The 21,192-nt window shown below is 43.2% G+C and overlaps 1 protein-coding gene and 1 long non-coding RNA gene across 4 annotated transcripts in view; one reads left to right on the top strand and one right to left on the bottom strand.

Moving 5' to 3' along the window:
• Window positions 1-1,523: 1,523 nt before the first annotated feature.
• Window positions 1,524-21,192, top strand: part of LOC127068311 (uncharacterized) — a 21,771-nt gene continuing 2,102 nt past the window's right edge. Inside the window, exons 1-2 of one of the 2 annotated variants that reach the window (XR_007782899.1) lie at window positions 1,524-1,673; window positions 19,879-19,989. This is a non-coding gene — a long non-coding RNA (uncharacterized LOC127068311). Of the gene's footprint in view, window positions 1,674-18,809; window positions 19,231-19,878; window positions 19,990-21,192 lie in introns of those variants that run through there. The other variant, XR_007782900.1, reaches the window with a different exon arrangement.
• LOC127068282 (protein disconnected-like) overlaps window positions 9,665-21,192 on the bottom strand; it is a 13,514-nt gene continuing 1,986 nt past the window's right edge. The window contains exons 1-2 of one of the 2 annotated variants that reach the window (XM_051004243.1): window positions 13,015-15,585; window positions 9,665-12,059 (exon numbers count right to left, since the gene is read on the bottom strand). In XM_051004243.1, the coding sequence (XP_050860200.1) occupies window positions 10,831-12,051 (1,221 nt within the window). In that variant the 5' untranslated portion in view covers window positions 12,052-12,059; window positions 13,015-15,585 and the 3' untranslated portion in view covers window positions 9,665-10,830. Of the gene's footprint in view, window positions 12,060-13,014; window positions 15,586-21,192 lie in introns of those variants that run through there. The other variant, XM_051004235.1, reaches the window with a different exon arrangement.

A 21,192-nucleotide genomic window follows, 5' to 3' on the forward strand; every position in this document is an offset into this window, starting at 1 on the left:
GGCCCTTCATCTTTTTCTTCTCTCTCTCTCTCTCTCTCTCTATCTATCTATCTAGCTATCTATCTTTTTCTCCTAAGTCGTCTATCTTTCAACGACGACGAAGAGAACCCTCTTAGTATATCGGGGGTTAGAAAAGATTCTTATTCTTCCTGAAAATATGATCGATCCTCGACAAACAAAAGTATAGAAAATTGATTTATTTATTTAGTTTGGAAAGGTAGAAAACACGAACGTGTCGAGTAGCGTCAATTATTCAAATATCTGTCGAAGGCACATCCTGTGAGTCGAGAGTGGCAATTATCATGCCTACGAGTCATACAGATCGATCGTTTCGACAAAGCAGACGGCATCGAGGAGAAACGACGCGACGTTCCGCAATGAAAACGCGTTCCGCGCTTCGTTGTTTGCATCGAGCATCGACAATTAATCTTCCTTTTCTTTTCTCCTTTTTCAATCGAGGATTTACGATTTACGATTAACCCTTCAAATTTCATTGGATTATCGGATAAGGCTCGATTCAATTATTTCGTCGGCCTTTCGTCTCGATTTTTGATAATATTTGATTTACGTAGTAATCGACCGATCTCGTCAAACGAGATACTAACAAATTGATAGACGAGCAATGATTTTTTCTAAATGATATTAAGGACTCGATGTAAAATACTAATTAAAGTTATGATTGATTTTATTGATTCGTTCTTACCAATTTATTATTGCCAATAATTATATATAACAATACGGGATTTTAAAACAAATTCAAAACTTTTGAACGTGGCCTACTTGGTCACGCAAGGATTAGTTCTACTGTAATTACTATGCAGTAGAATACTCGAATGGTCGGTCATAAAAAATTATTGAACGGTAACGGTCGTCGTTTCTCCTTTTACGGTTTTTACGGCTTCCCCGACTTTCTATAAAATTTCTCGGATAAGAAGCGTGATTATGCTTTTCGAAATAGTTCAAATAAACATGGTCGAGACGATATCGAATTGTCTGATCTGCGAAATAAAGATATAAGTCCAAGCGATCGCGTTTATATGTTTTATTGTTTGTCTCGACGAAATCGATCGAATGTCCTAATAGATTAACGAAGATTCACGAACTTGTCGGATTAAAATTTTTCGGAACAATTTTATTCCGTGGCAAAATTATGGCGACATAATGAAAAAACAACAAAGAAGAAATAATTATGAATCGAAAGGAAAATAGAAAGAGAAGGAAAGATGGAGACAAACAAACAGACAGAGAGAGAGAGAGAGAGAGAGAGAGAATGAGACGAAGCATCGAGGGAATTGAGCCAAGATATGCCAGCTGCGACTCTCGAGATATATATTTTATTGTCTTTATAAAAAGCTTAGAAAGTCGTTCGTTCTCGTTACGTACCATAGATGGCGCGATCGTTTATCGATCGATTGGTAAAAAAAAGAATGTAATAACTCATTATATCGCTTATTCCGAAAGTTGGCGTAACGATAAAAAAGAAGACGATCGATTTTTATATCGACCATTTAATATTTCCCACGCGTCGGAGAGAAGATGTATCGTTCACAAAAGAAGAAAAACCGTATCAAAATTCGTGTCGATTCATTCGTTTTCACCCTAGTGTGTGTAACTACGAGGTCACGTGCTCGACGGAAATGGACGTACGAAAGGAAATTGCGATTTTCAAAAAGGTATTGTATATTCTCCTACAACCTTTTATCCTTGGACGGGTGTAGATACGTAAGTGATTTTGTTTCGATCGTACGATACGAATCAATAAATAATAAGTCTGAAATTTCGTTCGAAGCGAAGAAGCGTCGAAGTTGAACGATCGATCTCTGGATCGTGTGCGTGGTAGATCGTCGAAGAAGTTACCAAAAACGAGCTTAAATTTAAGAGAGGAAGAGAGAGAGAGAGAGATGGATCAGGTTTAGATTTTTTGCGGTTAGAAAAGAAAAGAAAAGAAAAGAGAAGAGAAGAGAAGGAGGGAGAGGGGTTGTAGGGTCAGATGCAAGGGTCCAATTATTATTCGCGGTATGTAACCGTCAAAAATGAAGTAATGCTTATAAAGACGGGTAAATGCAGGTGCGTTGCAAGTTAGCAGGTGCGTACTTCGGGCATGGGTCGGTTCTTAGGGCCACTTAAAGTTAAGAGGCGTGCACGAGTGATCCGCTTCGCGTGTCCTTGCAGCGTAAACGCATAATCGGACTCTGAGTGTATTCGCCGACTCCGTCTATGTTCTTTCGGTCTTTCGTGTCACGAAACCGTGCACGCATATCCACCTTCGTTCTCGTCCGAGTCGTCGTCTTCTTCTTCGTCTTCTCCACGTACTTTTAGAGAACACGGAACCGTCACGAAATTCTCTGTCTCTCGGTTCACGCGATCCTTAATGATCTTACTACAGCTGCCGCGTTACGCTTTGATTCTGCTGCCACAGGGGAAGAGAGAGAACGAAAAAGAGAGAGAAAGAGAGAGAGAGAGAGAGAGAGAGAGAGAGAGAGAGAGAGAGAGAGAGAGAGGAATGTGATATACGCGATCAATAAAAAAAAAAAAAAATAAAATGAAAAATAAATATAAAGCTCGCTCGTTCCAGTTATGCCGGCGGAAAATCGAATCGACCGACCACTCTCGTGTCCGTCCATTAATTTCATATAAAGCTCGAGCAGTGTCGATTACTCGTCGTTTATTGAAAAGGGGCAAATCAATGGGATATGCCGATAAACTGGAAGAAAAACGTCGAGGGACAAAGAGAGAGAGAGAGAGAGAGAGAGAGAGAGAGAGAGAGAGAGAGAGAGAGAGAGAGAGAGAGAGTGTTCAAAGAGTGGAATCGTTGTAATCGAGTTTTCGAAAGTACGTGCACGAGTCGAGAGAGCGCGATCGGTGTCGTTCCCTTAATTAGCCGGGGATCGTTTTCGCTTCGCTTCGTTTACGAGGGAAAGAGAGAGACAGAGACAGAGAGTGAGAGAGAGAGAGATAGCGCGTGGGTGAATGTGGCTGGCGTGCGTGAACGCGAGAGGAGGATACACACGCGGCATATCGTCGGACAAGGTTATCTCCTCGGATTCACGTTCGGTGTCGGTGGTAGTTGGAAGTTGTTCGGAAACCGGTAGCTACTTGGCCGCCGTACGGTAGCTGGCCTCTAGTTGCCGGTTAGCCGTACCCAAAGCACGCCGCCACCACCACCGCCATCTCTTCTTCTTCTTCTTCTTCTTCTTCTTCTTCTTCTTCTCTTCTTTTTCCTTCTTCTTCATCTCTTCTCTTCTCTTCTTTATTCCTCTTAAGACCATCGGCTCTTCTTTCTCTTTTTTTGTTTTTACTAATTTTAGTGGCCGTGCCACTATCCTCGTCCGTCGTAGCCTAACGAACATCGGAGAATGTTCGGCAATGCAACTTAGATATGTACATACATTTATTTCATCTATTTATTACCATTTACGTCAACTCAATTTATTTAATAAATGAATTTCATGAGTTAGCTCTGTGTATCTATCGTACCTGTAATATAAGGGATAATAAATTCCAAACCGTTTATTTTTTTTATCGATCCTTTAGGAAAATGTTCGATGATTATCAAGGAAATGTAGAAAATCGTGTTTCGACGTTGATCTTTAAACAGAGGGGGAAAGAGAGAAAGTAGGGGGGTGAGGATGGGGAAAAATCAAAGGGAAACTTTGGTCGGCTTATACAAGAGAGTAAAGAAAATGGCGTGCACGTAACGACGTGGAAGACGGCGGCGGCGAGAGCAAATACGTTCGCAAATTGCTGCGCGCTATCGTTCTATCCGCGGCACGCCTAAGTGGATTTCTGCTTATTTCAATTCCGACGAGATTCAATCTTCGTCTTCTTCTACGAGAGAGAGAGAGAGAGAGAGAGGGAAAGCGGAAGGTTTTCTTCCTCCACTTGGAAGGGTGCTCGCCGACGCCCCTAAGTCGATTGCGGTAAAGTAAGAATCTCTTGATTAACGCTTCTTCGTATTTTCGATCCCAACAACGTTTCTGCAAAAGGAGATATCGTCGAGCGCCGCTATAATTTACGATCAGACCACTTGAAAATTTTATTTCCTACTACATTTCACTTTTCTTTCTCCTTTAGACGATCATGAAATCCAATTCATTGATTTCTTAAAAAGAGAAAATGTCGGGTGTTATTTGAAAAAAAAAAGAAAGAAAGAAAAAGGAAAAATACGTTTTGCACGTAGATTTTTGTGATCATTTCTCGTGGAACGTGATATATCGTTTGGATTTGTTTTCTCTTTTTCTGTTCTTTTTTGTTTTTTTCATTTTGTTTTTTTCCTTCGCGATCGATCCGAAGGGCTGCGGCCGATGTTTAATTGCTTCGACGATATAAATCAATCGACATGCGATATCCCATGACTCGTCGTATCCCGTTAAATCTTTCCAAGTCATCCGTTCGATTCGACTCTCTATGAATCTGACTCGATCGTAATACAAATCGCATCTCACGCGAAATCCTTCGAACATTTATCTTTCATTGTACTTCTGTGAAATCTGTTCGAATTACCACAGAGTCGATTGTTCCGAGCACAGATGTTCTCTCTGGTTATGCTAATGTTACCAAACACGAGACAATCGAGAGTCCATCTTATTCGCGGTACTCGGTGAAATTAGTGTCCTTAATTGGTTGGTTTCAAGGGGACGCGCATGCGCGTTGCCAGGCCGGTTTTAGTCGCGAAAAAAGGACGACGGCTGCGTAGGTAGACGAAAAGTAAAAAGAAGAGAGTAGAGTGTACACGGAAAGAAGGGGAGAAAGAAAATAAAATGTACGGAGTAAAAATAAGGGGATAAGAAGGGATGGGGAAAAAGTGTGGTAGGTGGGGTGAAGGAAGAAGGATAAGAAGAAGAAGAAGAAGAAGAAGAAGTTAGTCGAAGGAGCAAAAGAATACGCGCAGGTGCTGACCACGGATGACTACCCGTCCCCTGATGATTGGCCACGCACCTTCTCACTTCGTGGTTACCTGCATCCCACTTGAGAAGAAGGTAGAGAAAGAGAGAATGAACGGAAAGAAGGAGGGGAAGTAGTCGTTCTGCATAACATTATCGGTTGTATCGGCGAAAAGTATCTCTCGTTCGTCATCTCGATCGTATCGGGCAACGTCGTTGTTGCCACGCACGACTTTTGGCATCGACGCGTGAGCGGAATACATATTGCGTTTTCACTCCTGTATACGATATATTATATTATCGCGCTACTGGGATAAAGGGACGATAATGCGTAGATGAGGGATATTACGTTTCGTTAATTTTAATAATTCTTATTTAATTATGGACATTGAATTAAAGAAACGATAAAGAAAAAAATCTACGGTTACGTAGTTCCTTTACGTCGTATCGCGTGCGATCGAACGAAGCAAACCAACGGAGACGATCCGGTGAACGCATGGAATCGTTTACATCCCCGTCAAGTAACGTCGAGCAGATCGCAAATTCCAAGCATCGTTAAAGCGCCGTCGAGGACGACTCGATCCGCTAATACTACTGGTCTTGCTAATTGAACGTGTCACTCCCGTCGTCTCGAGAAACGCCACTACGGTGTTTATCGACCATGCCGTCGTTTTCTCTCGAAGGAAAGACGGAAAGAGAACGCGTAGATGATTCCTTCGTCTTGGAAGGTATATCGGTAGGTTAATTTAAAAAATATATTACGTACGAAGGCGTAGAGATCTCGAAGGCGTCTATCGATTTTAATCGTATGCTCGAATATGCATTATATCGGATGTTAAAATATCGAAAACTCGACTCGAATATAGGTAAGATCAAGCAGGATTTGGAAAAAATTACCAATTAGCTCAGAGATCACCTATAAAGATATGTACGTATATGTATGTATGTATGTATAATTCGTGTTAACGATAATCAGGTATGCAGCCAGGCATGCATTAATATTAGTGAAAATGGTTGATGAGGCGTGAGCAATTTAAGGGGCGCCTCATTAACGGAGGTAGCCGTTCTCTCTTCACCTCCTCGCTTCCTCCTTCGTCGCGACGAAGAAGCAGGTAGGTGCTCGCATCTGATAAGAGTTAAACATCGCACGGCTTCGTTTGGCTCTTCGAAAGAACCAAGCGCGTTATAAAGTGCGAGCTGTGTGGTGTAATGGTGGCGAGGGAGGAGGGGGAGGGGTTCGGGAGGTAGAGGAAGAGTTACCGAAGAGAAAAAGAATGGGAAAGAGGCCGAAGAAAAGGAACGCTCGTTCGAGCCGAAAAAGAGGACGTTGAGAATTAGAGTGGTGATGGTGATGGTGATGGTGATGGTGATGGTGGTGGTAGTGGATGGGGAGGGGGACGGAGGGGGCAGAAGTGGAACGAGAAAAGGAATCGCGTAAAAGAAGACGAAAGAAGAGAGTAGGAAGAAGAAGGCCGTGTCGGGTTATCGCTTCGCGAGCATCTGCTCGCGTTTGTCATCCTTCTCGGCTACATCTGTCTAATTGACGCACGTATGTAAGTACGCACGAGAGAGTTCTACGTGCGTTCATGATCGCGCTTTCAGCGGAAGTTACCGAGTCTGTAAAAAGAGAAAAAGAGAGAGAGAGAGAGAGAAAGTTTCGACAACGACGAGGAGGAACGATGAGAACGATGACGATCTGTAAGGGCCAAGTCCAAGGGCAGATGTTCATTAAGCCGTTTCTTCGTATGATCGGAGTCTCTTTGAGCCGGCCTTTACGGAACGAGAATGATTCGAGCAAATGATTCGACCTTGAAATTTCTCCTCGATCTTCAATCTTCCTCGTACGTTCGATCTTATCGATTTAAAATTTAGATCTCTCGTTGTTACCGACGGCCAATGTTTTTCGTTATTCGGGTTACATTTCCGATATACGTTTAACTTGCACCTGTAACCGCAAATGTCGTTTATTTTTATCAGTAATTGCCAGCGAGTCAATTTGATCGTCGTTGTAGGTATCGTCTGACTTGTTAAAATAATCATTTCATAAATTAAAGAATTAAAGTCATTCCCCGTACGTTTTTTCTTTGTAAATTTCAATTACGCAATATGCATATTATTTTTCTTAAGCGTCATTTGTCACCGATACAGACGTCGCTTCTGAAATCTACTTAAATAATCCGTCGAGGATTTTCGTCGTGGTTCTTTTAACTTCGCCATTATTCGCACCTGCGAACCGGTGATTACAAATTCGGATGCGAAAAGCTATGTCGGTTTAATGCATGCGCGTTTAGAAGCACACGATATAGGTGGTACATGTCTCTAACCGCTTCTCCCTTCGCATGCGGCGTTCCAATGTTCCGAAAGGAGGAGAAGGAACGGGAATGAGAGAGATAGAGAGAGAGAGAGAGAGAGAGAGAGAGAGAGAGAGAGAGAAGGAGAGTATATTACACGTGCAGAAGTGATTACGAACCCGAGATACTACGTATGTACGCATTTTGGGTTTGCATGCGTTGCCCGATACCGACCAGGACAGACAGGTAAAATCGTAAGGGGGCTTTGAAGAAGGTAGGAGAGGAGAGGAGAGGAGAAAAGAGGAGGCCGGTTTTCGAGCAGGTAGCCACCGTCGTCGTTCGAACGTCATTGCCACCTGCCGTAGAGATCGAGGATCCTCGGGATAAGGGAGGCCGAAGAGAATCATTATTTTCTTAGGCAATTTACCTTTATGCTAAACAGCTGCCGAACCTGGCAACGCCTCGTTCACTCTTCTTCTCTCTCTCTTTCTCTCCTTGATTCCGTTGCTAATCAACGCCTTCCTTGGAAAAACACGATACGAGTAGCCGTTTCATTCCACCATAGGTTCGACCCATACACCTATATTCTCTATCTCCAGGTAGTATTCAAATATGCTGTTTTTTGATAATCGAGTAATTCTATAACTTAAACGGTCTCGTTTTTTCGAAATCCTAATCTCCGATATTACTTTGGCCTGACAGTTTAATCAATGCTATCGAATTATACGTGATCTATTATTAGATAAATCCTAACGGTATACGTTTTATTCGAGATTAAAAAATTACATTTTTTGACTATGTTTTTTTTAGGAGTATATATATAATTAGCCGAAATTTCAAAGGTCGTCACCGTTCGTTCGTTCGTTCGTTCGTTCTGTCGTTGCGTCGTTCGTTATGTCATTCCTTTTTTCTTTAACGTCGAGCCTAATCTGGATTTTCACTTTGCTCGATAGAAAGCTCGCTCGGATAATTCGAGCCTAGCGGCTTCGCTAATTTCTGGTAAGAGCGAATGGAAAGTCGCCGAGTTGTCGCGACCGATCGTGATCGAACGCAAGCGAGCGTTCGTCGATTGGCAATGAGAGAGACGAGGCGATAGAGACTCTCAGCCTCCCTCTCTCTCTCTCTCTCTCTCTTCTATCCTTTAGTCGGCACGTTTGTCGGCACGTTTGCGAACTTTGCGCCCGAGTCATGCATAGCTTTGCAAATCGGTTTCGTAAGAGACTTTACGTGGCCGTCGTCGTCGTCGTTGTCGTCGTGGTCGTCGTGGTCGTCGGTGTCGGTGCTCTAGCGTGTAACGTTCCAATTAGAACGACTGCTCTAGGACGATCATTAACGCGACATTAACGATAAGTGGCGACGATTACACGGGCCAATGAAGGGTGTAATGTAATAAATATCGGTGGCTCGTGTTAACAGCCAAACGAATCCTTTTACGAATTATCGAATGACGACAGTTACGTTTCGCCTTCGTTCGAATTGCTACTTTAAAATATTCTTGGCATCGCGATAACTCATTCTGCATTATAACGTTCTTGCTTTCCTTAAGACGAGATTAGAAAGCATTAAAAGGAAACGACGCGCGCCATCGGCGTAGAAAAGTATCGGTCGAAGTCGGCAAAAGTATCTAGGTCGTCTCTCTTCCTCTTTCGTTTATTGAAATATCGCGTCGACGTAAACGCACGTGTTTAAAAGAAATATAAGGTCTAATGCTTCTCCTCGGTTATGAGTTATCGCGTATCGTTTGTCGCGCCGTTATCGTCAGACCAGATGTGCCTCGCGAATAAAGAACTCCCTGGTGTCCAAAGGTGGCGGCAGGAGACACACCTGAGTACATCGTCATCTTCCTCACCTTCCTCGCGTCGGTTCTCCTCTCTCTCTCTCTCTCTCTCTCTCTCTCTCTCTCTCTCTCTCTCTCTCTCTCTCTCTCTCTCTCTCTCTCTCTCTCTTTCTTCTCTTCACATATTTTTCACACGAGCTTGGCTTAGACCCGCGCACCGATAACGCTCGCGATCCTGCTAAATGCGCAGGTAAACTTAGAATTACCAGCTGCAACTGGTTCGAACTCGCCTGAAAGACAAATCGTCCGTGCTACCGTGCTAATTAACATTGCCGTTTCCCTCTCGATCATGCGTTTTATTCGCACGATAATGTTGCCGAGTAGGCGCCTTCTTCCTTCGGTCCAGCCCGTCGATCCACTTTGCAAATATTTACGACGACGTTCGAACGAGAACGACCAAGAGAGAGTACCGTTGTCTCCTCGCGTAGAAAGACATTTAACGATATTCCTCTTTCATTTATCAAATACACTTTAAAGAACTCGGGTAGTACCGACCAGATTTTTTTTTATTATTTTTTTTTTTTTGGATATCATTATATCGACACTTTCTATACGATCTTAATGCCTCGAAACTTTTTAGAAAATGTTAAGTATAATTATTAGAGAAATATTTTACGGGAAAGGATCGATCAAAGGACGAACTCGTATATTCATTATTTTTCTCCACAATTGCAATTTATTTGAACTTCGTTTTCAAACGCGAGGTTACCTTAGAACGTAAAAAGGTACATACAGGACATTCAGCGGACAATCGCTGCAACGCGAACGGCCGATCGACGCGTAACAACGCGTCGTCTTCTCGTCTGCGTTATATCATTTTTTTTTTATAATATATTCTATATCGACAATAATATTCTTATTTGTAATAACGTAACTAATATGCACGGCGTAGCCTATTTATGGCAACTCGGAGTAATATATTTACACGCGTTTTAGCGATTAACTTAAATTTTATTAGAGCTCGCATCGATGTATGTGTGTACCGCTCGATATTATCATCGTCACTATCGTTTTAGTTAGGAGCGAGATCTCCCTCCCTCTCTCTCTCTCTTTCTCTCTCTTTTTCTCTCCTTCTTTCTTGTCCGTACAAAAGACAAACGCGAATCAGAACCACGATCCCTATGCACGCATCATTTCCAAAATCATTTCTCAAATTTGAATCTACTTACATACGAAAAGTGTCTATTCCTCAATAATTTTTCATGTAGTTTTCATACGAGCAACGATCGGAATTTTTGTACCATTCGTTCCGACAAAAATCTAGATTCAAACGAAATTAAAAGCAATTTCACGCGACAATGTTATTCGAAGCTCGCTGAATACAAGTTAAGTACGAATAAAACCATTCGAGATCGCGATGGTTTCCGAAACAATATCCAAGAGGAGTTCGAGCAGTCAAATATCGAGCTCTAGCGATTGGTATTTATTGTCTTACTTTTTCGTTAAAGTGTAAATGCGTTTTTAAATAATTCGACCGTTCGCAGATCCCTCGACTCACGGCGAATAAACGTCTAGAAATAAGCCTTAAATCCGTTACAAGAACAATTTGTATCTCCAAAAGGATCATCGTCAAATTCGTTTACCGAAGAAACGACGATGGATGAATCGGATAAATATAGTAGAATCTTCGTTCTTATTATAGCAATATGTATATAAATTTGCCAAGGAGGATGTAACGTAGAAACGTCGATTTAGAGTTTTCTTGCAATTCGACGCTTCGAAACTAGGGCATCGGACACGCTTTTCATCTTCGATAGAGCTTCGCGTTTTAGATGCTACATCTAAAAAAGCAAAGAAGAATCTCTCTCTCTCTCTCTTCTTAATCGTCTTTCCTCTTTCTGAGCTTCCCTTCGGTTTGAATCGTCCTGGAGACGAGATCGACGCAGGCACCGAGAGACGCGCCGGTCGTAGATTCGCCTTCGGGGGTGTTGACGATCTTACTTAGAGTCATGATGTAACTGCATGCGATCCTAAGGACAGAGAGCTTCGAAAGCTTTTGATTGTGCGAATAAGCAGGTATAGCTCGTCTGAGGGTGTCGAAAGCGGCGCTTATAGTGTGAACCCGCGTTCTTTCTCTGGCATTGGCTTCGATCCGTCTCTCGCGAGTCATATTTTTGTAGTTACGTTGTTGGCCACTCCCTCCTCCGGCACCGTTGCCCTGGTGATGCCTCGAGTGATTGGTCTGTTGCGTGGCTGGAGATTGATGACTTTGTTGCCGATGCGGTGGTACAGGGTGATGTTGATGATGATGATGGTGATGGTGATGATGATGGTGATGCGGCTGTTGATGATGGTGGCCGTCGACCGGGTAAGACGGTGGTACTCTCTCGTACGTTCCACTGACGGCCGGATGCGAAGGCACTCTTGGAATTTCTCCTCTCAAAACGAGTGCCAGTGGTTCCTCTTGAAGTTTCGGATGGGAAGGAAGAACGATACCGGGTGCGAGAGGAGCCGGAGAACTACTCGTAGGTGCCGGTTGTTCGAACCTCTGACGTACCTCTCGTCTCGGAATCGCGTTACGAACTTGAATCGGAGAATCGGGCCTGCGGTTGCTCGTCTCTCGTAACCTCAGCAACGCTTCTTCTTCGATTCTAGCTTCTTCTCTTCTTCTGGTCTCTTCCTCCTCTTCTCTTTCTACTCCTCGACCACCGCTCGACGTGGCAGATACGATCGTAGAAACAGCGTTGCCGTTCGACGTTGTCGTAGTCGAAGACGCCGTTTTCGTCGTGGTCGTCTTCGTCTCGTTACTTTTGCTCGACGGGCTGCTCCAAGGTCTGAAAGGACTCGGCGATCTGGCTGGTCTCGATTCTTCGTCCGCAACGACCCTTTCCTCGATTTGCTCGAACCTCCTCTTCTTCAACGGTGCCGTGCTCGGCTCCTGTATCTTTCTCGGTTCGGCGAGTTTTCTCTTGTTTCTCAAGGAAATCGGTATCACTTGAACCTCGACGCTGTCCTCGGAGGCACTCGGCGAGTGCAAGCCAGACATGTCGTCCTCGTCGCCACCGCTGCAGAATCCAGCGTCTCTCTCGGAGCCCGCCATTACACCAGCTGCAACCGAAAAAAGAAGTCGATCGTCAGTCATCGAGCCAGTAATTACGCGTTTAATAGGCAATAACCGTGGAGAGAGAAAGAGAGAAAGGGAAAGAAAAAGAGTGTGTGTGAGCGTGAGAGAGAGAGAGAGAGACGGACAGAAATAGATGGATGATCGAGCCCGATGCTGCACGCGGAGCTCAGCGAGGGATAATGGGAAGTTTAAAGAGCAAGATGGCGAGAGGAATCTTAAAGAGATAACGATTTTCGGATCGCGAGTTTGAACTTTTGCGGCGTAATCGTAAATTACTTCGTAAGCATTATCGGACGCGTTACAATGTTATCGAATTCCCAAGGAATAAGTAGAAGCTGTGAGAAAAAGTCTGGAGGAACTTGGCGAACGTTAAGGTCGTCCAAGAAACGAACGATAAATCGCACTCGAAGCGTTCCCGGTAGGTTGTAAATTAAGCGCAAAGCGAGTCACGAGGATCTCGTAGGCGCGTCGACGTCGCCGATACGCCGTCGCGCCGCCTCCGCCGCCGCTCGTCACAGAGCCACCATCCTCGACGTTTTTCCACGAATCGACCGACTACTCTTCGACTTCTTCCAATCCTACATCTTTCGCCGTGCCGTACATGGCGAAATGTACGGCGGAAAGTCTGACATTTCGTGCTGGCCACCCCCTCCTTATGTAACGCGCTCGAGAGCTAATTGCACGTAAGACTCGTGTTTAACGACTGCGCGCCTCCAACTCCAACGAACGTTGCTCGATGTCAATTTCATTTCGCTCGAAACAATCGTATTACCCTACGGCCACGTTTCTCTAGTCGTTTTTATCTAACCCGATCTAAATATCATCGTCGTATCTCGATAAATATCGAAGGGGTGGAAGAGACCTTAATAAAACGTACATCCGTAAACGAAGTTTCCCCGTTATAAACACGCGAATAGAAAAGAAGGAGAACGAGCTTACGCGATCGTTTCCTCCGCGAGTGATTCCGTGGGCGGAATCGCGCCGGAGACGGGATGTTTTCAACTTCGGTGCGTCATCCAGCTGGTACCATCTGGCGTACAGGGCTCGGCCGATTATAATACGCGCCTCTCCCACTCTATCTTTCTCTTTCTCGTTCTCGCTCTCGCTCTTTCGTTCTTTCACTCCATTCTCGTTTCTCTCGGGCGGCTACATAAGCAGAAACGAAATCTGCTATTCTCGGCCATCGCCGACCCCATAGCCAGGAATCCGTCGGTTCGTTAAAAATACGTACGACCCACCGGAGGCAAGTGGCACGTGTCGGCACGACGCGGCCTAGTTAATAGCAAAGATTTCTTACTATCGTGAGAAAAATATTTTTCTTTTCTCTCTCTCTCTCTCTCTCTCTATCTCGCTCTTGAAACTAACGATACCAATAACATCTCCAAGTAATCGTTTTCTTGAAGCAGCGTTAAACGTTCGTTCGATAGGAACGTGTTTACTCGATCCCGACGACTCTTATTATTATACAAGTCGCGTACCGACACGGTAGACGCTCGAGCTTCGCCTTCCATCTACTATTTTTGACGCTCTTTCTCTCTTTCTCTCTCTCTCTCTCTCTCTCTCTCTCTCCTCTCTTTCTCTCGGCACGTCGTGCGGCAGGTTAAACGAAGTCGATTGTCCGTGTTCGTCTCCTAAGACCGAACGACCGGTAAGCTAGACGAATGACGCCTGTCGTTGAACGATACGACGACGAGAAGAGCCGGCGGTCAGGTCGATCGATCGCTCTGACGATAATTTATCGAGTTCTCTTCTCCCTCTATTCTTCTTCTTCCATTTCTTCTTTTTATTTCTCTTTCGATCTTCATAATATATATATATATATATATATATATATATATATACACATATATATCTGATACAAGGTCCGTATTCACGATTCACGTCCGTCCAGCGTTTCTGGACCATGGATATAAAGCTTTGTTATTTTTCTCTTTCTCTCGTTTCCTATCACGGTTTGTTTCTGATCGTACGCGACAACGAACCTGCATGACACGTCGTTCTAGTTTCTCGATTACAGATTAGATCACGTCGTATTTCTCTTTCTCTACCGTCCGATGCACCCTTTTTGCTCGACTTCTCTTTCTCTCTTTCTCTCTCTTTCTCTTAAGAAGGAAGCTTCTCGCTCGTTTCGAACCGAGGACGGTGGCGGCAGCAGCCACATGGCTCTGGCGCCAACCTCGTCTACGTCGCTTTCCTTTTATTGCCTTTCCGGGAGGCAAACGCGCTTGCACACTCGGCGACGGGATCGTCTTTCTCGTTGGCGACCGCACTGACCTCGGAGAGCTCCTGCTGCATCGACCGCTACTGTATCGACCTATCGAAAGATTGCCTGCTCGTTGTGCTTCTTGTTTTATTCGTCCATACGTTCTTTTCGAATCCTTTCTCCAAATCTACATAGTCCTTCTACGATTCTTTCATTTCGTGTATTCTGTTCTACATTCGCTCGTCTCGTCTCTCTGCCTCCCCAAGCAATAACGTTCAAATCGTGCCGCAAATATTTGCGATGCTGAGATCCAAGGAGAACGACGATTTCATGGACCGACATAATCTCGAAATACCACCTGTTATGCAAGAAGAACCAGGAAATAGCTCCTTGGATCAAAGGGAATACGATCGACGAGAATCTCTTCGAAATTTTCCAAGTATAACAAATTTCTTCGATCTCAAAAATTCCAACGTTAACGAAAGAAAAAGCAACCGAGATTCTTCCAGAGATTACCTATAACGTGTAACACCTGGGTACTATCGAACGAAGGATATAAATCTAAGAAGGATTCTCTCTGTTAAAGAGATATAACGCTTCGACCAGCTGGCGTAAAGAGGAAAGGAAAAAAAAGAAGAGAGAGAGAGAGAGAGAAGCTAGGTCGCGTGTTACAAAGCTTTATCGCACCGATAACCAACCTGGATTCTCGCCTATCGGCCATCTGCTTCTACTCGATCGTTGAGTGTCGTCATCGTTGAGATTTCTCAGCGAAATCGCATATTCTCATATCTGAGATTACCGAGAATCCTTTGTTTGTCCTCTCTCTCTCTCTCTTTTCTTTTTTTCTTTTCTTTTTGAGAGACAACGAAAGAAAGAAAGAAAGAAAGAAAGAAGAAAAGATAAACGGGAGCTCTCGACGATAGGAGGACGTAGGAGTCGACGAAGTCGAGAGAGGTCTTCGAGGTCGGCGACAGGCGCCAGTGAAGCGCGCACACACGATCGATCTCTCTCTCTTTCTCTTTCTCTTTCTCTTTCTCTTTCTCTCATTCTTTTATAAACACATCGACGGAGAAACGAGATAGCATGCTCGATCGTGCTGAAAGGAAGAGAGAGAGAGAGAGAGAGAAATGTTTCGCGACTCGCGGTCGCGATATCGTTCGATATCGAATTCCATTTCATGATTTGTCGGTCCAAGCTCGCGTGGATCGCCGATAAGAGCTGCGAATCTCGTAGAATACGAACGCATCTATATATTACGTATATGTATATCGCGATTTTTTTTTCTTCTTTTCTCTTTTCTTTTTTTTTTTTTTTTTTGTATCAATTTCCAGTCAAGAGAGCGAAGGAAACAATAAAAAAGATAAAATAAAAAGTAAAGAAAAAGCGGAAAGAGAAATGCGAAACGTATATATGACTTTGCTGAATGCAAGAACGAAATGATTTGTTTGCAAAATATTACGTATGGGATGATGCGTGTGTCGCGAGTGTCTGCTCGAAGATGCGCTGCATGAATCTATTTTTAAAGAGTGATATCAGCGGAACGATCAGCTGTTCGGTATACTCGCTTCCTTCCGAGAGCGACAGTTTCTCTCTATGTAAATAATTACGCACGCGACGAGCTTGTGCGTTTCGAGTGACATCTCGATGATCGAAAACAACTGGCGACAAAGAGTATACTATAAAGTACAAACGATTGCACAGGATCGCAGGAGTGCGACCGATCGAATCGATGTCCACATGTGTGCCGCACGCATATACGCTTATAATACGCGGCCATCTTTTCTCTTCTTCTCGTTCGGCAATTGTTCAAACAGAGACCGAAATAGTTCGAGGACAACTGTGCAAACTCTTACGTACGACGAATTGTAACGAATCGTAGAAATGAGAGAAGACATACGCGCTTCGCAACTTTTTTTCGTTTCACCGAGGACGATGAAAAATAATCGAGAGATACGTACGTACGAACGCTGTGGTCCGATCTTCGCGCTTACTCGAATTTTAGATGGGCTGTATTTAAAGAGAAAACGAAGAGGAAGGGCGACGGATTATTTTTTTGGAAGAATACGTAAATCAATCCGAATGTTTTTATATTAGGTAGAAGGTTGAAACGATGAAGAAGATTTCCATCTCTCCAGCCTTCTCTAACCCCATTTAAATAAAACACATACGAGAGACGAAGCGGAAGCGACTCGATTAATTTCCCACTTAGTATTTTTCTTTGCAAATCTATCAACGCTTCCTCGAAACGATCCCGTTTCGCGAAAAGACGGAAGAAGGATGTCAGCGACCTCGTTCCTTCCAAGTACGCCTCGACGACCTTGCCTGGCGTGCAGTCACGCCTTTTGCTTCGCGTAACGTTCCCGCTTCCCGTGGAAGATGCGTTCGAAGATTGCGTTTAACGATGGCCAATTTGCTGCCGTTTCACGCGACCACTTGCCGTCCCCTTTCGACGTTTTTTTCTTTTTTTTTTTCTGTCTTTTTTTTTTCACGGATCTTTCGATACATATTCCTATAGACAAATTTATGAAGAGGATCGAATCGAAAATTCAGCTTAATTTTCTTCCATGTGTCATCTTTCTCTCTCTCTCTCTCTTTCTCTCACTCGATTAGACGTTTCGAAAGAGTGCTTTGGCCGCCTACAGCGTGCCTCTTTAGCTTCGACGAGCTGAAAATAAACGGTCGTTCGTAAATGCGACTACCGCGAAGGAAGAGAGAAAGACAGAGAGAGAGAGAGAGAGAGAGAGAGAGAGAGAGAGAGAGAGAGAGAGAGCCCAGGCCAAATAGTTTCTTCTTGAATTATAAATAAATGTCGAGTTCGGGTGAAGAGAATGATCGAGCGGTCATGGTGACGGAGCGCGTACCACGAATACCGATTGTTTCTCGATTTTGGCGCCGTAATCTCTCTCTCTCCCTCCTCTCTACTCTCTCTTTCATTCTCTCATATCCTTCTATATAGAATCCTTTGCTTCTCATCGAAATTTCTCGACGCGTATATCGAACAATGACGTTGATTAGATCGGTGCCGATAAAATCTTCAAAGGACTCTTTCTATCTTTCACGATCGTTCGGTGTCTATTTCTGTCTCTCGACCGATTTAATTTTAATTTGTCTCTATAGAGAGTCCACGGCGACGTACGAGTGTCCAGTTCTTTCGAACTGATCGCGATCGTTACCTCGATCATTGAGTATCGATGAAAATCGACAGGCTAACGAGCTTCTCTTTGGACGCTGCCGATGTTACATCGAATTACGAGGTGCGAGTTTTCATTCGAGAATCAAATTCGAATGATTGTCACTCAAGTCAGAAATAGGAGGGAGGGAGACGGAGGAGAGAGAGAGAGAGAGAGAGAGAGAGAGAATATGAAGGTACGAACTGCTGTCAACGAGTATAATCGTCCCGTGAATCGGCAGGAAACGACGCGTCCACGCTCGAGCCGACGGAGATTTATCGACGAGTTTTGCTTTTTCCCTTTCTCCCTCTCTCTCTCTCTTTCTCCCTCTATCTAGCTGTCTATCTCTTTCTTGCTTTCGAACGCTCGCGCGAGTAGGCGCTTCGCGGAAAGCCTTCTAGCGGAAACGCGCGCGAGAGTCAGTCGTAGCCGTACGAGAACGGAATATGTATAATGACGCTTATTTTCTATCTTTCTCGCACTCCCTCGACCTTATTCCTTCTTCTTATTCTTACTCTTCTCTTCTCTTTTCTTCTCTACTCTTCCCTTCTCTTATTCGTTCTACGGTTGGCTCGTAAAACGCTTAAGAGTCTGGCGCTAGCCAGATGCTCGGAAGGATACTAGTTAACGCTCATATTCGAACCTACTTTTCTTTCCTTTTTTTATTTTATTTTATTTTATTTTATTTTATTTTATTTTTATTCAGAATATTAATTCGATGCAGCATTCCCGCTTGTCGTAAATGTTAAATGCTCGTGAGTAAATTAAAGTCGATTGAAATACGATGGATCGTTCGAGAAATTCGTAAATGTTGGAGGAAGTATCGATCGATCGATCGATCGATCGATCTATCTATTTATCCATCGATCGAACGAGTTTATGGATTTAACGAGATGACAGGAGTACGAACGAGAGCGAGTTAAGTGCGTACGCACTCACACTCGATCTCGGACCGGTCGAGCTCGGTTATATCAATCGAACGCGAAGAGATAAGAGCACAAATTCCCGTTCCATTGACTTTGTCTCTTGACCTTTGGCAGCAATACTCGAGCTTCCTGACTTTCTAACGCGAGCCTCGTGCGTCCGGTGCCGTTGGTTGTCGATCGCCTTATCCTTTGCTCGTCGCATTGCTTGGAATTAAGAGAGCGAGGAGAGGGAGGGGTGGGAGAAAGATAGGGAGGGAGAGAGAGAGAGAAAGACAAAGAGAGTAAGCGAGCGAGCGAGCGAGAAAATCTTACGAGACGCAACGATACGAAACATTTTCGCAATCGGGAGTCACGCGCTTCGAACGTCGCATTTTTTTTCGCGTACTTCCTTCTCTGTTTCATACAAATAAATATTTTCATTTCTCGGGGATTATAACGTAATATACGAGGCACGACGCAATAAGAAAAAGTAACTACGCGTGTGGTCCGATATTATTGTAATAGCCTTGCGATAATAAAATTTCATCGAGTTACGAAGGATATATGTATTTTTGCGTATTTACAATTTTAGACATTATAATTCGCTAGTGAACTTTGTTGATGCGATTTTCTGTTTATCGCTAAAGACGACTAGCGTCAGCTGTAACCCTCTTATACATATGTGTACACACACACACACATATATATATATTTACGTATACACACACACGAATAACTCTTGTACGAGCTCTCGACGAGACGGAAGGGAAGAAAGTTGGCGTTACGCGTCCCGTGACGAACGCTTTACACGGAGTAACAGCCGTAAGAGAGCCACAGGTGCGCCCATGTTTATCCGTCGATCCAGAGTTACATACATGTATGTATGTATGTATGTATGTATGTATGTATCTCTGTTCGTTCTTCCACTCGAGTACACACTATACGTGCGCACACGTAGATAGCTACATTAAAAGGCAGGCTTATATGGTATTAAAACGCGCACTTGGCAAGCACGATATTATCGGCACAAGTCCGAATAATCGATCTAGATCCGGTCGAAGAGATACTGGGTACCGGATATGAATATAAAAAGAGAGCTTTGTAATAAGGTCACGAAGGTGTAGACTCGTCGACACGCACTCTTGCTTACCGTTTATCCTCTTTAACGAAAAAGAAAGGTACAAAATGTAGTTATGAAAATAATACTTAATATACAAGGTTTGTCCTTGTAAATGAATTTTACTTTTGTTCGTTTGCTTAAGTTTATATATTTTATTATATATATATACATATAGACATGTATATATATGTGTGTTTGTATATGTATGTATATAGACACTTTCAAAAAAGTTATATATTATCTATATATATATTATTTCTTTATATATATATATATATATATATATATATATATACACAAAGAAGTTGTGTGCATATATATGACTTTTTTGATCCTTACTTAAGATTAGTAGATTATACTCATAAAGTTGGATACTATGCTAACGGGACGTCCTATTTATTGCAGAGGCAAAGACCACTCGCGTAGGAGAAGGAAGAAGATCTTTTCTTCGTTTCTATGCTTGTTCCATAGAAAGGAAGACCGAACAGGTAGCAGGTGCGCGAGTTCGACTCACAGGTGGGTGAAAAGAAGATCGCCTAATACCTTTCTCTTTCCTTCTTCGACCTCTACTCTCATCTTTTTCTTTTTCTCTCCTTTACCTGGGATGTACAATCGGGTATCGATTACATTCGGCTAGACTTCGAACCGCGGGTGGTACCCTCGAATAAAATTCTATTCTCCTAACAATTTCGCCTAACGGATTTTGCGAAGTCGAATTTCACGAACGACCGCTCGTTCGGAAAAGGGAAGATCCTTTCGTAGAACACAAGCATTGGCTATTTTCGAGCTATATTCTCAAACAATCATAAACGATTTAACAATACACCGTGAAGATTTTCGAGAAAACGTTATTCGATAGAAAAGAATGATCATTTTGATCGTACATACGTTTCCTTTAAGATCGATAGACTAAACTCGAGCTAAGAAAAAAATGCTCGGTTTTATCAACTTGGAATTTCCTTACAATTAACAGCGAACGGATCCTTACGAATTTATCGCAAAAATTTTCAACGATCCCTTCTCAAATAAATCTTTCCGATAGAACGGACAACAATGAAAGCGAATAGAACGGCGCGCGTGTGACAAAATCTGACCTAAATACAATCGGATGCGTGGGTAGTCTTGCGATATACTCGAGCTGTCCGTTTGTGGCGAACTCTTAAAATACTTATTTATATTTTCCTTAGAAAAGAGGGAGAGAAAGAGAGAGAGGGGGAGAGAGAGAGAGAGAGAAAGAGAGAGGGATAGAACGATTGAAATTTTTTATCGAAGACCTCAACGAACAATTTCCTCAAAGTCATTGTATTATAAATCTTAGCTGACTCAGTAGTGAACACACGTGCGCTCGTTCGAGAGAGTAAAAGTGTTCGAGTTAAAAGAAAAATAAAAGTTAGGAGAGAACGAGCTTGCGAGTTGGTCGGACTAGGTAAGTAAGTACAAGAATTTGTCTTAGTCCGATTTACTTGCTAATATTTCTTTTCTTTCTTGTTTTTCTCTTTTTTTACTTTAAAATCTTTCGCCCTGACAACGAATACACCGCATGATTATCTTTCTGATCTTGAAACCGAAGGAATCACGGATTTCTACGAAATACACGTAAAATCCTCTTTTAGGATCTTTATTGTGAAGAAGAGAAACAAACAAAGCAAAAACAAAGCAAAACAAAGGAAAGAGAAAGAGGGAGGTACTATCGAATAATATATATAATACATATAAAGA

The sequence above is a fragment of the Vespula vulgaris genome, chromosome 1 (genome assembly GCF_905475345.1).
Source record: "Vespula vulgaris chromosome 1, iyVesVulg1.1, whole genome shotgun sequence".
NCBI lineage: Eukaryota > Metazoa > Arthropoda > Insecta > Hymenoptera > Vespidae > Vespula > Vespula vulgaris.